Here is a 16,418-nt window from a genome sequence, read left to right on the forward strand (position 1 = left end):
TGCATCCTGAATTCCAGCAAGGAATTAGAGGACCATCTTCTGTTTTTGTTCCAGGTGTCATTTATAGAGTGAGGGGAGAGCCTGTGGGCATTATGGGTGTGAGATTTCTCAAGTCATGTTTTTTAGAAGAGTAAGGTGTTAACCATGAAGAAAATAATCAGTGCTAGGTATCTTTTCACCTCTAAATTTTATACGTAATGTATAAGGAAAGAACTAAATCCATTGAAGATTGTTTTTATCGTACAGTAACTAGCCTTTAAAGAAAAGATTTCCCATACCCCCAAAGACAAGGAGATTGTAAGCAAGATGGCCCCAGGGCATGAACATGTGTGGTGTTGGTGCCCTGGCAGCTGTTGTGAACTCTGTTTCATTCTGGTGCTTCTTTAAGTGGTCTCCTAAAGGTTGCTGAAGATACTAGCCGAGAAGAAAATATTAAAGTTTCTATTTGTGTATATTTTTACTCTTTCTATCTAAGAAAGTAAATAAGCCTTGTTAATATTTAACATACAGATGACCATATGCTGACCTTTGGCCAAAATCCTTGGAAATTATCGACAAGACTATTTGAAATATGGATTTACATCGTTATCATTAACGATGAGCCTCACCCAAAGTGTACATATCGTGCCTTGAGATATCAGCTGAAGATAGTACAAAGCTATCAGAAAGGAAAAGCTACAAGTTAGCAAAAAGGCTAATTATTTCATCTTTTGCTCTTTATTTCTTTACTTTTTATAAAAGCTGTATTACATTAGAACATGTATATAATTTATAAGTAAATGTATATATTGTGGGTATTTATTCAAAAAATTTTTTTAACTGATAGGATATGTGATCTAAAAAGTTTGGAGGCTACTGATTTATTTGCTTACTAATCTGTTTATTGTCTTATTTCAACACTTGTTAATATGATTTAATGTTTATCGTATATTAACATAAATCAAACTTTGATTTTTTTCAGTGGTTCATCTGAAATCATCTTATTTTTCTAATTTGAATGCTTGTTGTCTCCTACCTCTGTTACTTTCTGCCAAGGCATATACCTGAATTGGGGAGATGCTACCCTGAATGATAGCAAAAACTGGAATAAAGGTGATTTTTCCAAGCAGAGTCTGTGGCTTTACCCCTGACTCCAGTGCTTCTGTGAAGCTGCTGGGAAGGTGACCTTGAAGCAGGCAGTTGGAGGGTGTGGATAGTATTGATACTGGTGCTTCCCTCCCTGAAGGGATTTTTTTGTATATTCATGATGGTGTCTTCGAGCAGCCTTTATTTTGAATGTTAACTATTTGCTTGAGGCTGTCATTCATAATATGAATTCTCTATGTCTGTAGGTCTGTTTGTCTTTGATGGGTGAAATCAAATTTGTATCTAAAGTGCTGTAAAGTTTAGTGGACTGTTCCTGCTATATTCCAAAATCCGTGATCTATGATACTGTGTTTTAACTGATGACTCCAGTTCTAAACCGTTAATACACCAAAAAGGGTTTAAGCCTGGCAATGAGAAAATACTGCTTATGTTTTAGTTTTGAGGACAAAAGAAAAGTAATCACGTTTTTGTATGCTTCAGAGATGACTTTCAGCAGCAGGGGCCTCCGGTCCTGACTCTGTTCTTATGTTTAGGATTTACCGGGCCAGCTGGTGATGCAGCGGTTAAGTGCGCACGTTCTGCTTTGGCGGCCCGGGGTTCGCTGGTTCCAATCCCGGGTGCGGGCATGGTACTGCTCAGCAAGCCATGCTGTGGCAGGCATCCCACATATAAAGTAGAGGAAGATGGGCATGGATGTTAGCTCAGGGCCAGTCTTCCTCAGCAAAAAGAGGAGGATTGGCAGCAGATGTTAGCTCAGGGCTAATCTTCCTCAAAAAAAAAGGATTTGCTCCTTCCCTGATAGACTAGATGAATGAGGCAGGGTATCTGAGTGACAGGCAGCCTCAAATGCCAGCACAGCCACGTGACAGCAGGGTGTCAGCCCAAGCACCCCACGCGCTGAAGGTAGAGAAAGCCCCATCACTTCCTTGGTCAGATGGCTGGTGCTTTTCTCTGGTCAGCTCAGCATCAAGCTAACCAAGAGAGCATTGGCCTTGACCTCCTGATTGACAGTGTAACTGAAAGTGAGCACAATAATAGTTCTTCCAGACTTTATTATGTTGCAAAAGGTTAATTGTAGCTTTTAATCTTTCCAAGTATTAAATGAGTCCCTTTACAGATTGCGGTTTGTACTTTCAGCCAGACATGGTTTCTAAATCCAGCAGAGAATTGGAGAGAAACCCCTGACCTTTTACAGACGGGATCACAGGACCAGTCTGTGGGCCAGCCAGCTGCAGCCTGGCTGACTGTGGTTATTGTCCCCCAGCGGCGTGCACTGTCTCCATTTTAACAGTTGCAGCTTCAGAAAGAAATGAGACTTGTCTGGGTTGCTTTAGTGTGGGTTGAGAGCATCTCTGAGTCTTTTAGTTGAGCTGTTAAAATGGAATGAGTTGCTAACTATATGCTATATCTCTTTACACCCACTCCCATGTCCCATAACAAAATAAAATTGGAGAAATATCTTACTTGGTAAGAAATCAGGGTTAAGAGTTTTGGAACAGCTGAGCAGTAGACAGTCGGGCACTATATGGGGAACAGGCCGAAGGCCTTGGAGTTGCTGTGCTGCTTTCAAGATTTGATAGTTGACCACTAAGGTCTGGAAATTCCATGTGCAGCTTGATCCAGGGAGTTTGTCATGCCCTGAGAAAAACTGGCTGATTGGTATCAAAAGGCAGTTAGGGTTTGCACTGGGCAATTGCTTTCTGCAAGGGCAGCCTGGATTTGGGTCAGTAGGGGTATATTGGGAGGCAGAATCAGCGGGACTTGAGGAGAGTCATGCTTGGCCATCTCTTGGCCTGAGCCTCCCAAAGGCCAGTCTGCATCCTGGATGCCTGACTGATGTGGAGTCAGTTGTCAGTCCCTGCAGTCTCTCAGGGTTTCCTATCAAAGCTTGTAATGTTCTGGAAAGAGCTCTACATGGGAGTCAGGAAACCTGGACTCCGGTCACAATGCCTCTCTCTACTCTGGATAAGAAGTAGCTAATTCAATTTCTGTCCTGAAAAACTTTAACTTTTTTTACTCTTAAGATCTTGAGAAGTCTCAAGATCTTGAAGTCTCATATTTGCCACTCTCTAGACCACTTTTTTTTTTTAACCGCTCTCAAGGTCAATCACTTAACCTCCCTCACCACTTTCCTCACCTGTAAAATTCTAGGGAATTGGCAGAAATAAAGGAGATAATGCGCCTGAGGTGTCTGGATCATAATGTGAGCTTAAGTGTAACCTATTATTATAAATATGAATATTAATATTTTAAAAGTCATATGTGTAAGATTTGTTCCTTTTCCCATGTGGAAATTAAACCTCAGTAAAGCACTGTTAGCATGGAGAAAGTTATGGCTTGAGCAGAGTGTGAGGTGGGGACCAGGGAGGCATGAAGCTGGGAAGTAAGCCATCCTGAACCCTTTACAGGTGAGAAAACCGAGGGTCTAAGGATAAGCATCACCCAGCTTGGCAGGAAGTAGTGAAGCCAGTACTGCAACCCAAGCGTGTCAGACTCCTAGCCCTTCTGCTGATGTGTGTGGGCTGGTGTCAGTGCATGTCTTTTGACCAGCAGTCTTCCGGGATCAGGTATGATCAAGGATTGGGCCCTGCTTAAGCTAACAAATGATTGTTCACAATAGTCGTGCGATTCGATTCCTCATTTGTGGGGGCCAGCCCGTGGCCGAGTGGTTAGTTCACCCACTCTGCTTCAGCTCTACTTTATTTTATTTTATTTTATTTTTTTTTGAGGAAGATTAGCCCTGAGCTAACTCCTGCCAATCCTCCTCTTATTGCTGGGGAAGACACCCTGAGCTAACATCCCTACCCATCCTCCTCTACTTTATATGTGGGATGCCCACCACAGCGTGGTGTGCCAATTGGTGCCATGTCCACACCCGGGATCCGAACCAGCGAACCCCAGGCCGCCGAGAAGCAGAACGTGCAGTCTTAACCGCTGCGCCACCAGGCGGGCCCCTTCAGCTCCACTTCGGTGGCCCAGGGTTTTGCTGGTTTGGATCCTGGGCGCGGACATGGCACTGCTCATCAAGCCATGCTGCGGTGGCATCCCACATGCCACAACTGGAAGGACCCACAACTAAAAATACACAGCTACGTACCGGGGGGCTTTGAGGAGAAGAAGGAAAAATAAAAAATTTAAAAAATTTTTAAAAACCAGTTCAAATCCTGATTTGTCAGTTGTATTTGTTTGTTTTTTGGCAGCTGTGGACTTTAGCCTCTGATACATCTTTAACACAAAGAAAAGAAAATGGTAGTGCAGGAAGGAGGAAAGCTGAAGATAAAAGAGAAGGAGAAACCACAGGTGCCCTGGTGTTTGGAGCACAGCGGCTAGGAGGGGGGGTTGGGAGGAGGATGGAGCCAGCCCCAAACCAGAAGAAGGGATGTTGGAGCCCCTCAGTGCTCTCCCCGGGGAAGGCATGTCCTAGATTCTCTTCCTAGGTCGACCCCGCCTCGCACCTTTGTGGTTTTGAACTGTGCAGGACTTAAAACTCTCTTCTGTCCCTCACATCCTCGGAATCAGGTTGTTCTAATATTCTTGCAGTTTGGTGAGTGGTAGAGGGTGACCTATATCTGTCAGAGCTGCTAGCAAAGAAGGACAACAACACCTCATCTCAGATCTGTGGCCCTGTGGGAGGACACCGGCTGCAGCCCAGCAAGAACTCTGTCAGGGCTGGCTCTCCCACTCAGGTGGTTCATTGGGCTGCTGGGGTGGGAGCCTGGCTTTGTGGCTGAGAGCTGAATCCCCGAAGCACTGTGGAAATGGTTGCTCTTGTTAAGCGGGTACAAGAATTGTACTAGGAGCAATAACTGAGTAGCAGCCTGATAGAGTAGTGCAGAAGCGTGGCTCTTCTCCAAGTGGTCTTGTGAACAGGTGAGCTGATGCGGGGCTTGTATCCCAACACGCGTGCCTGTGTGTCTTGTCGTCTTTTCTACTAAAAACCAAAGGAATAGGCTAAAAACTTGATGTAACTTTGTTTGTAGATTATCTTTTAATGTTCTTATAGAACTTTAGGAATTTTTTTAAAACCTTACCCTTTTGGGGCCGGCCTGGTGGCGCAGCAGTTAAGTGCACACGCTCTGCTTCAGCGGCCCGGGGTTCAACGGTTCGGATCCCGGGTGCAGACATGGGACCACTTGGCACGCCATGATGTGTTGGGCGTCCCACATATAACGTAGAGGAAGATGGGCACGGATGTTGGCTCAGGGCCAGTCTTCCTCAGCAAAAAGAGGAGGATTGGCAGTAGTTAGTTCAGGGCTAATCTTCCTCAAAAATAAATAAATAAATAAATAAAACAATGGAAAAAAATTAAAAAATAAAAACTTTAGCCTTTTACCGGATTACTTTTATCCTTATTCCTGAGTTTTTAATATTGCATGTTAGCTTTTTAAAAGGATTTTGAATTTATAAAGTAGAATGTTCATCTGGAGATTCCTTAGATTATCTTCTCTCCTTTAATTATGTAAAGCACCTAGTAAAACACAACATAAAACTACGCGTTGCAAGTGTCAGCAAGAGGAGAGAGGCGGATTTTGACCATTCTGGTTCAGCCAGGTGTCTAGGTCTGAAAAGCCAGAACCCCAGAATCGGCTGTGCGCTCATACAGTAGCCACCAGCCATGCATGTGTGGCCGTTCAGTGCTTGAAGTGTAGCTAGTTGGAACTGAGATGTGCTCTAAGTGTAAAATACACAGTGGATTTTGAAGACTTAGTTCAAAACAAAGGATGTAAAATACCTAGTGATCTTTAATATTTATTACATGTTGAAATGATAATATTTTGGATATATTGAGTTAAATAAAATACATTAAATTAATTTCACCTGCTTTTTTCTTTTTTAATAGGGCTCCTATACAATTTAAAATTTTGGCTCACATATTTCCATTGGACATTGCTTCTTTCGACAGTTCTGCATTTGCTGACTAAAGAAAGACAAAATGAAAGCAATTGGAGAGAAACCACCTTTTATTCCTAAATTTCTCTTATTCATAAATCAGATAATTAACGTGTCTTGTCTCAGGGGTTTCGAAAGGGAAAAATCTCTATAGCTTGCAGTACTCTGTTTCACAGAGACTGTCCTGCTATTTGAGAGTAACTTCGTAACATAATGCCTGTCTTTTTTTTCCCTTCAGCCTTTCTAGTCTGGTGGTGACTAGATGATAACTGTAATGCTGGGTATATTGTCCAAAATTCCAGTACCATGTTAATTCTTTTGACTTTTTTACATGTCTACTAATAACCTTACGTAGTTGGAAACTGATGGAGAATCTTTTATATGGAGATATTGTTGCAGAAATGTTTGTCATATCAAATTATGATTATCTTAATTCAAAACAGTCATTAAATGTTGAGCATCTCAGCTAAGATGTTATGATGGGGACCCACAGAGATACCACACATGCTCTGTTTCCTCAGGTAGCTTTACTCTAGCCAGGAGATGTACAGTCAGAGTGAAATGACTCAAGAAGAGCCAAAGGGCTCGTAAATGACACTGATGGCAAGTTGCTATTTTAATCTCATAGTCATTCCCTGACCCTAAGAAGTTCTTAAGTACCAGCCCTTCCTCCCTCCCTCCGTGGATTCTTCTTGATTTTAGTAGCTCTGCAAGAAAATACAACCTGCCCTTGAGCATGGCTCTGAAGCAGCCCAGAAAAATCAGATCTGCTTCAAGTTCTTTATTAATCTATTTGCCTTTAGAAGTTTAGGCCTGCTAAATGTGTTATATGTAAGAAAGTATTTTATGTAACCAAATTGGATAAAAAGAAAACTGTGTATTATATGCCAGGAGATCTTTGGTGAAAATCTTTGTTTAAAACATTTTAGACAAACATTGTTTAAAGAGACAAATACATTTATAGAAAATTCCATCTGACAAAAGCAGAATGCATATTTTTTATAGTGTACGTGTAACATTCACCAGATAGACCATATTCTGGGCCATAAAACAAACCTTAACAAATTTAAAAGAACTGAAATTATACAAAGCATGTTTTCTGACCATAATAGAATTAAACTAGAAATCAGCAACGGAAAGATATCTGGAAAATTCCCAAATATTTGGAAATGAAACAACACACCTGTAATTAGTCCATGGGTCCAAAGATAGTCACAAGGGAACATAGAAAATAATTTCAGTCAAATGAAATTGAAAATACAGTGCATCAAAAATTGCAGCTGACACAATGCTTAGAGGGAAACTAATAGCATTAAATGCTTTTATTAGAAAAGAAGAAAGGTTTGAGAGCAGCACGAATTGCCAGTATCAGGACTGAAAGAGAGGGTATCACTGCAGACTCTGCAGACATTAGGAGAACAATAGGGAAATCTTGCAAACGACATTATGCCCAGAAATTGGACAAGGTAGAGGAAATAGACAAAAATTCCTTGGAAGACACAAACTACCAAAGCTCACTCAAGAAGAAATAGATGACCTGAGTAGTCCAATAGCAATTAAAGAAATTGAATTCATAGTTTAAAACCTTTCAACAATGATAACTCCAGGCCTAGATGGCTTCATTGGCATATTTACCAAACCTTTAAGGAAGAAATATTAATGCTATGCACACTCTTCCAGAAAATAGGAGGAGGATCACTGCCCAACTCATTTTATGGGGCTAGCTAATATTGAAAGATATAGCAAGAAAACTGTAGACCAGTTTCCCTCATGAACTTATAGGGACAAATTAGCAAAGTAATAGCAAGTCAAATTCAGCAGTGTATATAAAAAGGATAATAGTATTGTGCTGGTAAACTGGCTTTCTGGAGTGGGATTGGGGAGCCCTCTCTACTGTTGACTGATCTCCATGTGTAAAAACTCCCACCATGGCCAATTAGAATCTATCAATATGAAGTCACTAAACACGGAGTTGAGAAGAGATGTGTAGAGTCAGCTTTCATGAGCTGGTATGATCCAACTTCAGTACATCATGACTTATGTATAATTTTCCTAAGAATGCAAGACTGGTTAAACATTGGAAAATCAATGGATGCACTTCATCCTAATATCAGACTAAGGAAAAAGACAAAAAGCTATCGACCTAAAAATGTACTTAGTTCTACAGTTAGCAAAATAATGCCACCCAAACTGATGCTCTGAAAACACAGACCGCCTCAGGCCCCACTGTGCTCTGTATCCCTTGTCCCTTTTTTCACTTCATTGCTCTGAGCCTTGCTGTTTCTTTACAGACATGTAGATCACACCCTCTTTGCATCGCCACTGCATACTCATTCAGCATTTTTGAATAGATACAAGTGACTCATTGGGAGGGGAGGAGGTACTCCTAGCTCATGCAAAAAATATACTGAGGTATATAAATCTGTCTAATTGGTTTCTAAATTTCACACATACCTCCCACGACAAAGAAGTGTTTGTCTGTTTTTACTTCCATAACACATTCAGGGTACTCTTTGTGATGACTTTTCTTTGATGGTTACCCTAGTGGGGTTGTAGGGTGGCAAAATGAAGACCTAATTCTTCCCTGCTGGTTTTGGAGCACCCTTTGGTCAAGAATCCTTTCCCTTTTTTCATCTTTGTATCAGCTCCTGACACATTACTTGATACATAAATAGATTCAACACATGTTTTTGATAAATGAATAACAGAGAATTCTGAGGATTCCTTATTTGCAGAGGCTCTCAATTCAGGACTTTAGTGTGAGACTCAGGGACTCACCATGGAAATGGCTATTCCTTGAAAAGAATGACAATCCTGCCTTCAGTGTAGTGATCTTTAGTACTTCTCTGCTCAGTACAAAGACATTTACAAAATGAGAGGAGTGGGAAGATATGGAGTAAAATTCCCTAGAGAACTTCTTTTAAAGAGGTCTGGGCCACTCATCTGAAAAATCACTGTAGGGCAGGCAGAGTGTTAAATGATGAATATTGATTACAGCTATGAGGTTAGCTTTAGCACAGTTTTCTCGTGTGTTATGCTTTTGTGTGTGGTGTGCACACCACTATATTTGCTGTTTTTAAAAATCAATGTATACATTTATGTTGATGGGGGGAACCTAGAGCACAATTTTATTCATTTAAGTTACTATATATCTTTGAATTTTGACATATTGTTGATCATATCTATGATTTAATGCCTAATTCTCAATCATCTGCTCTACTGTGTGATTTCAGTGAGTGGTAGGGGTCCTCTGAGTCCTGGAATGGTAACATGAGTTAATATGCTCTGAAATTTGAAAGATTGTTTGCAGGTGGGCTGAGAAGAGGGCATATTTGGCTAATTTAAGAGGGCCAGACTGTGTAGGATTACCCACCTGCAGAGGAGGTCAGGCCCAGAGACTTGCTCTGTTTACGTTAACAAAACTTGTGAATGTCCTGATTTGCTTGTTAGTTTTAAAACAGGAAAAGAAACTTTTATTTAGGATAATGAATATTATTATTCTCCCCCCAAATCCAGGTTTTCAGTTATAAAAAGCATACCAAATTACTTCTCAGCACTGATTATCCGTCAAGCTAAGCACTTGTTGCAGCAACCTCTAGTCATCAATTGACGCTCGAGTCATATTAAAGTTTGGTTTCGGTGTCCTGCATACCACAGTGGTCATCATTTTCATATTGAATCAGAAGTGTATTTATTCTACTTTTACTAATGGAAGATTTTCTCCATCAGGGATGGATGAATGAGATTTACAACTATGATCCAGAAACTTACCATGCGACTTTGACACATTCAGTCTTTGTTCGACTTGAGGGTGGGACCTTAAGACTTTCAAAGCCCAATAAAAATATATCCAGGAGGGCAAGCTACAATGAAGCAAAGCCAGAGGTCACCTACATCAGCCAGAAAATCTACGATCTCTCAGACAGCAAGGTGAGCCCAACTAATTTTGGAATCTTAGATGATTGAAAAGCATTTGGAATATTGGTTGCTTCACTGTATTTTTTTTTTCTGTCCTAAAGTTGTGTGTGTTTTAAAGCATTAGCATAATTTAGAGCATTGCCTCTCAGCATTAATCTACATATGAATCTTCTGAGCATCTTTTTAAATGCAGATTCTAATTCAGCAACTGAGAGTGGGCCCTGAGAGTCTGCGTTTTTATGAGCTCCCAAGTGATACCAGTGCTGCTGGTCCAGGAGCCAGGCATTGCACACTCTTCTGACTTGGAGAGTTAAATTTTTTCAGTCAAACAAAAAGCTTTGTGTGGTATTAGGGCAATAAATAATGAAGGCTCTGTAAATGTGGAAATTACGAGTATGCAAAATAACTACATTTTGATAAAAGTACTATGTACTTCTGGTTTTGAGAAATGTAAATTGTTATTCAGAAAAGCTATAGGTTCTCTGGTTGTCTTGTAACTCATGTGAGTGATATTAAGTTTCCCCAAAATGATAGAAATATTTAAAATAGTTTTTGTATAACTTTATTGAACTTCCCAACTAGATCTAATTTGGTGAATTCTTTTTTTTTTCCCCAGCTTGTTTGGCCTAGGGTCATTAAACCCAGTTGATATCCAAATTTAGTTGGTGATAATTCGCTAAACAATTATTATGCTACTATTACCTGAAAATTATAGATATTTGTAACTCTTGCAAAATTCTTAAATATCTACTTCTGGAATGATTTTGAAGAATAACAAGTTGTTTCTAAAAATTTATTCCAGTTTCTATAGTCATGTTATAGACAGGTGGTAATTATTTCACATTCATCATTTTAGTCAAAAAGAATATAATGTTTCATGTGTGCTCTGCATAATATCAATGCACAATGTAGCCAATTCTTAATTTAGTATGTAAATCCTCATTTCCCTTTCTCTGTAGATTTATCTTGTACCTAAAAGTTTGGCTCGAAAACGAATCTGGAATAAAAAGTACCCCATTTGTATCGAGCTTGGTCGACAAGATGACTTCATGTCTAAGGCCCAGAGTGATAAAGAGACTTCTGAAGAAAAGCCACCAACTGAGAAAGAGCAGGGAGTCGAGGACCCTAAGAAGCCATCCCCTCCTCAGGAGGGAACAAGATCTAGCCAGCGAGATCAGATACTGTATCTCTTTGGGAGAACTGGCCGAGAAAAAGAGGAGTGGTTTAGGAGATTTATTCTGGCATCTAAGCTGAAGTCGGAAATCAAGAAGCCACCTGGTGTCTCTGGAAGTAAACCAGGTAATGATGTGTGTGCTAAATGTGTATGTATTTTTAAAAGGCCTGTAAGAGAATTGAGAGAGATTCCCAGGTAGGACAGAAGGAAGCCCACCCTGAATTGCTAACTGTCTGCCACCTAAGACGTGTTCTCATGAATCGTTTACCTCTTAGGCTGATCACTGCAACCCTTGTGCTGAATCATTTAACCAATAATGGAACCATTTGCAGATGTATGTTTTTTTTGCTTTTGCTGGTTCCTTAGGATTATATTTATTTTTACATATTATGACTCCTCTGAGAGAAGAAGCAAAAGGAGAACCCTAGTTATAATAAGAAGGTGAGAGAGAAGGGAGCTAGTGCTCTCAAGCTGCTGGCCCTCAACATGTCCTTCCAGCCTAAGATGGCCATAGAATATAGAAATGCTGAATCCTCTGGCCTCCTGACTCCCTGCATTTGCACTGATAACCATGCACCTCTGCTCATTTACTATCCCTCTGCCCATGTATTCTGCGTGAAACTTCACTGAATCTCTCACCATTCTCCAAACGTGCTTTTTACACATGCTGTTCCCTATACCTAGAATGCTCTTACCCCATCTGGGACAGGAAAATGCCAAGTGTTCCCTTGAGAGGCAGTCCAGAGGTCAGTACCTATGAAAGTCAGTACTGGAGAAAGCACTTTTCAGCTCTCTTAGGCAGAGGCAGTTACTCCCTTCTTCCCGCCATGAAAGTCCTTTAGTTGTGCTTCAGTTACAATGCTTATTACAGAAAATTGTGATTTATTTGCCTAGGTGCCTGAGTTCAAGGTCAGGGATTATCTCTTATTCTTCTTTTTAATGTAGAATTGGCCCAGAGAAAGTGCTTGATAAAAAAAATTTGTTGAATGAAAGTTGGCGTGTTTGGAATGGCCATGAGCTGTGGATGAGCTGTTAGCTTTCTGCCCACTTTCCATTTGCCCCTGGGGTTGTGTCAGTCCTTTATGTGACCCTTCAGGATCACCAGGAAAAAAGAGAAAAGTACCTACCAGATGTATTTCATGGCACCAGGATTCTGAATTGTCTTGGAGAAGAATAAAAACTGTTCTAAAAAATTATCATTAGAGGGGAAGGTATTTTTCAGAGTGGGAAATAACCTTATAAATATTTTTTAAACAGTCATTTGATAGCATTTTAACTGTTTTTCAACTTAAACCAGTGGAGTTTGTTCTGTGTTCCATTTACAGTCACGTGCCATATAGTGTTTCGGTCAATGAGGGACCACATATACCACAGTGGTCCCATAAGATTAGTACCCTATAACCTAGGTGTGGAGTAGGCTATACTAGACGGGTTTGTGTAAGTATACTTGGTGATGTTCGCATGATGACAAAGTCACCTAATGACGCATTTCTCAGAATGTGTCCATGTTGTTAAGTGATGAGTGGCTGTCCGTTGCAGTCGTTTTCTTCCTCTGTATTGACAGCTGTCACTTCTTTGCCCCAGGGCTCTTGCCCTCACACAGTAGGCACAACAGTCCCTCGGGGCACCCGACTCACAGCCGCAGCAGCAGCAAAGGCAGCGTGGAGGAGATTGTGCCCCAGCCGAAGCAGAAGGACCTGGGGGGCAGCGTGCGGCAGAAGATGCTTCTGGACTACAGCGTGTACATGGCCAGATGTGTCCCCCATGAAAGCCAAAGCCCCCAAAGGAGCCCCGTGCAGAGTGCAGAGAGCAGCCCCACCACTGGGAAAAAGGTAAAGCTGGCTCCCTGGGCTGTGGCTTTCGTGCTCTTCTACTGAAACCTTCATATATAAGCACTTTGAGTGCCTCTTGTATACCAGGCCCAGTTCGAGGCTTTGGAGACACAGTGATGAACAAGGCAGACAAGGGCCTTGCCCTCGGAGGGTTTGTACTCTAGTCAAGGAGACAGCAAGAAACAAACATCAGGTGGTGATAAGAATTAAAATAAAGCCAAATAAGGAAGGATGGAAAGTGGCCAGAACTGCCATTTTAGATCAGTAGTCAGGGAGGGCCTCTTTGAAGAGGTGACCTTTGGGTAGAGACCTGACCAAAGTGAGGAAGTAGGCCATGGTGATAAGTATGGGAGGAGCATTCCAGGTGAGGGATCAGCAAGTGCAAAGGCCCTGAAGCAGGAGGTGGTTGCAGTATTCAAGGCATTGTGATGAGGCACGGTATGGATGGACAATGTGCAAGGAACAGAGAAGTAGGGCCTCATCAGACCAGGTCCAAGGTGGGTGGGAAACCCTGGGAGGGTTTTGAGTGGGGAATCACATAGATCTGATTTAAGTTTAAAAAGATAAGTGCCTCTCCATGGAGAATTGGCTCTAGGAGGAAAAGAGTGGGTGGGAGGTGATCATGGTAGTGGAGAATGGCTGAAGTTAAGGTGGTAACAGCAGGTGGTGAGACTTGGCTGGGTTTGGGGTATGTGTTGGAGGGAAGCTGGCTGTATTCGCTGATGAATTAGATGTGAGGTGTGAGAGAACCAGAGGAGTCAAAGATAACTCCTAGCTTTTTGATCTGAGCAACTAGGTATTCAGTAGGCAGTTCACAGAATCATTAGTAGTGGAGGTCTAATTCCTCAGTAACCATTGTATTCTCAAATTCTCAGAGTCCTCAGCTATGTCCACTGCTTTTGAAAATTTACCTACGGTATTATTTCCACAGTGTAACAAGCTGGACATTGACTCAAGATCATCCGTGATAAGTAAGATGAATAATAGAAGCTGCCATAAGCCAGACTCTGTTAGGAACTTTGGAATTACTCTGGTCCCTTGGAGAGTCTTACAAACTAGATGCTATTCTCTCCATTTTGTAGATGGGGATACTGAGGCTTACAGAAGTTAGGTAACTTCACAGTTGCTGAGTGATGGATTGTGCAAAACCTGATCTGCAACTCTGAGGCCCCTTGGCTGCCACTACGACCATTTTGGTGGGTCATTCTAAAACTGTGCTTGATTTGAGGCCTCCTGCCACTACTCCTGCTGATGTTCTAAGGCACAGCCTCCCCGCCTGTGGAGTACCTTGAAGTGTATTTTTTTCATATTCAATTACTAAAGTGTTTGATCTCTTTTAGTGACCGTGTTTCTGTTCTTAAGGGGGAGCATTTGGTGCCTTCCTCTTTGTGCTTTTAGCCTTTGGTCTTTATTCATTCCATTGATCCTCTTCAGTATGGAAGAGGCCCCTGAACCCTCACCGAACCTACTTTATCAGGGCAAAAAGACAGTATGCCTTTGCTGGCCTCTGACCCACTGCCTCTACCCTCTGACCTAACTTATCTGCTACAATGGGAGCTAGCCCTACCTCTAGGCTAGTGTGATGTAATATAAAACTGTTCTAGGGGCTGGCCTGGTGGCGCAGTGGTTAAGTGCACACGTTCTGCTTTGGCGGCCCAGGGTTCGCCATTTCGGATCCTGGGTGTGGACATGGCACTGCTTGGCAAGCCATGCTGTGCTAGGCGTCCCACATATAAAGTAGAGGAAGATGGGCGTGGATGTTAGCTCAGGGCCAGTCTTCCTCAGCAAAAAGAGGAGGATTGGCAGCAGATGTTAGCTCAGGGCTAATCTTCCTAAAAAAAAAGCAAAACTGTTCTAGAAACATCCTTTTACCACCAGTGAATCCCCCTCCTCCAAATTCCCTTTCTCCCTGGGTTATTAGCTGTCTGGACTCTCAGACTCAGGAGGAGAATTGTGCGCTGATGTAAGAAAATTATCTAACAAAATGTTTGCTTTTTAAAAGAGCTCCTTAGCGGCTGGCCCCGTGGCCGAGTGGTTAAGTCCGAGCACTCTGCTGCAGGCGGCCCAGTGTTTCGTTGGTTCGAATCCTGGGTGCGGACATGGCGCTGCTCATCAAACCACGCTGAGGCAGCATCCCACATGCCACAACTAGAAGGACCGACAACTAAGAATATACAACTAGGTACCGGGGGGCTTTGGGGAGAAAAAGGAAAAAAAAAAAAATCTTAAAAAAAAAATAAAATAAAAGAGTTTCTTAAATTAAAAAAAAAACCACACACATGTTTTGGAGCATTGTTTCCTCAGTGTATGTTCTATGCACTTATTGTATCATGTAATCACTTTGGCCTGTGGAAGTCCCAGGAGGGACTGAGAGGCCCCGATGGCACACAGCCCAGCCCCTCGACCCAGCATTGCTGTCAGTATCAGGAGTCTCAAATACAAACCTCCTTTCCAGGTGCTTGGCACTTACCCCTTTAAGTACGAAAACCATTTTTTCCCTCTTCTAAGTCTGATGAAAATCTTTAAAAAACACGTTGAACTTCCTGGTCCCCTAGGCAGGATGATTTAATCTTTTCTTGATAATTTAAATACTCGGTACAACAAATGGAAATTAAGGCCTGTCGTCATGCAGGCTCCTGAGATCAGGAAGCCTTTCACCTGAGCCATCCCAGAGGGCAGACTGCAGTATTTTCTCTCGGTTGTCATTTGACTGGTGTTGGTATGTATCCTTCTAGTTGCTTTTCCTTGAGCGCTTGTCCCCATCTCCCATCCCGACCCTTAATTTAATGATTCTAATCTGCATGGGCTAGGAAACCAGAGAGCTAGAACTGTGTGAATGGAGATAACTGTCTTTGAAAGAGGGGCTTTTGAAGAAAGTGTGTGATCTTAAGTGCTGGCTTCTGCATCCACTTGGCCTGCTTCTGTCGGCCATGTCCTGGCTTTCAGGGGCGATTTGGTAGTTAAGATGGTCTTGAATAAGGTAGAGATAGGGGTTTGAGTTATCTGTTACTGTGTAACAAACAGCCCCAAAAGTGGTAGCTTAAAAACAACAGCAATTATTTATTTTGCTCACAAATTTGTAGTTTGACCAGGCTTAGCACTGACGATTTCTCTCTGCTCCACAGTGTCAGCTGTGGAGGCTGGCCTGGGGGCTGGAGAATCTACTTCCAAGATGGCTCACTCGCATGGCTGACAAGTAGATGCTGGTTGTTGGTTGGGAGCTCTGCTGGGGCTGAGGGCTGGGAGCCTTAGTTCTCCATGTGGCCTGAGCTCCCTTCAGCATGGTGACTGGGTTCCAAGGACAGGCATCCCTAGAGAAAGAGCCAGACAGACACTCTATTGCCTTTTATGACCTAGTCTCAGAAGTAAAACAATGTTGCTTTCATCATGCTCTGTAGTCAAAGTAGTCAAAAAATTTTCCCAGATTCAAGGAGAGGGGCATAGATGCCACCTCTTGCTGAGGGAGTAGCACATTCTTGGAAGAGCTTTTGGGATGGGTAATATTGCACCGTTTTTGG

The 16,418-nt window shown here is 42.1% G+C and overlaps 1 protein-coding gene across 16 annotated transcripts in view; it reads left to right on the plus strand.

Annotated features, from left to right (window-relative positions):
* Positions 1 to 16,418, plus strand: part of TEX2 (testis expressed 2) — a 111,211-nt gene that overhangs the window by 59,031 nt on the left and 35,762 nt on the right. For all 16 annotated transcript variants that reach the window (XR_011523298.1, XR_011523300.1, XR_011523299.1 and 13 more), the window contains 3 exons: positions 9,706 to 9,906; positions 10,854 to 11,193; positions 12,653 to 12,900. Coding sequence is in view for 13 of the 16 variants with exons in the window: in XM_070561609.1 (XP_070417710.1) it covers positions 9,706 to 9,906; positions 10,854 to 11,193; positions 12,653 to 12,900 (789 nt within the window). In the remaining 3 variants the exon portion in view is untranslated. The remainder of the gene's footprint in view (positions 1 to 9,705; positions 9,907 to 10,853; positions 11,194 to 12,652; positions 12,901 to 16,418) is intronic.

The sequence above is a fragment of the Equus przewalskii genome, chromosome 10 (genome assembly GCF_037783145.1).
Source record: "Equus przewalskii isolate Varuska chromosome 10, EquPr2, whole genome shotgun sequence".
Classification (NCBI taxonomy): Eukaryota; Metazoa; Chordata; class Mammalia; order Perissodactyla; family Equidae; genus Equus; species Equus przewalskii.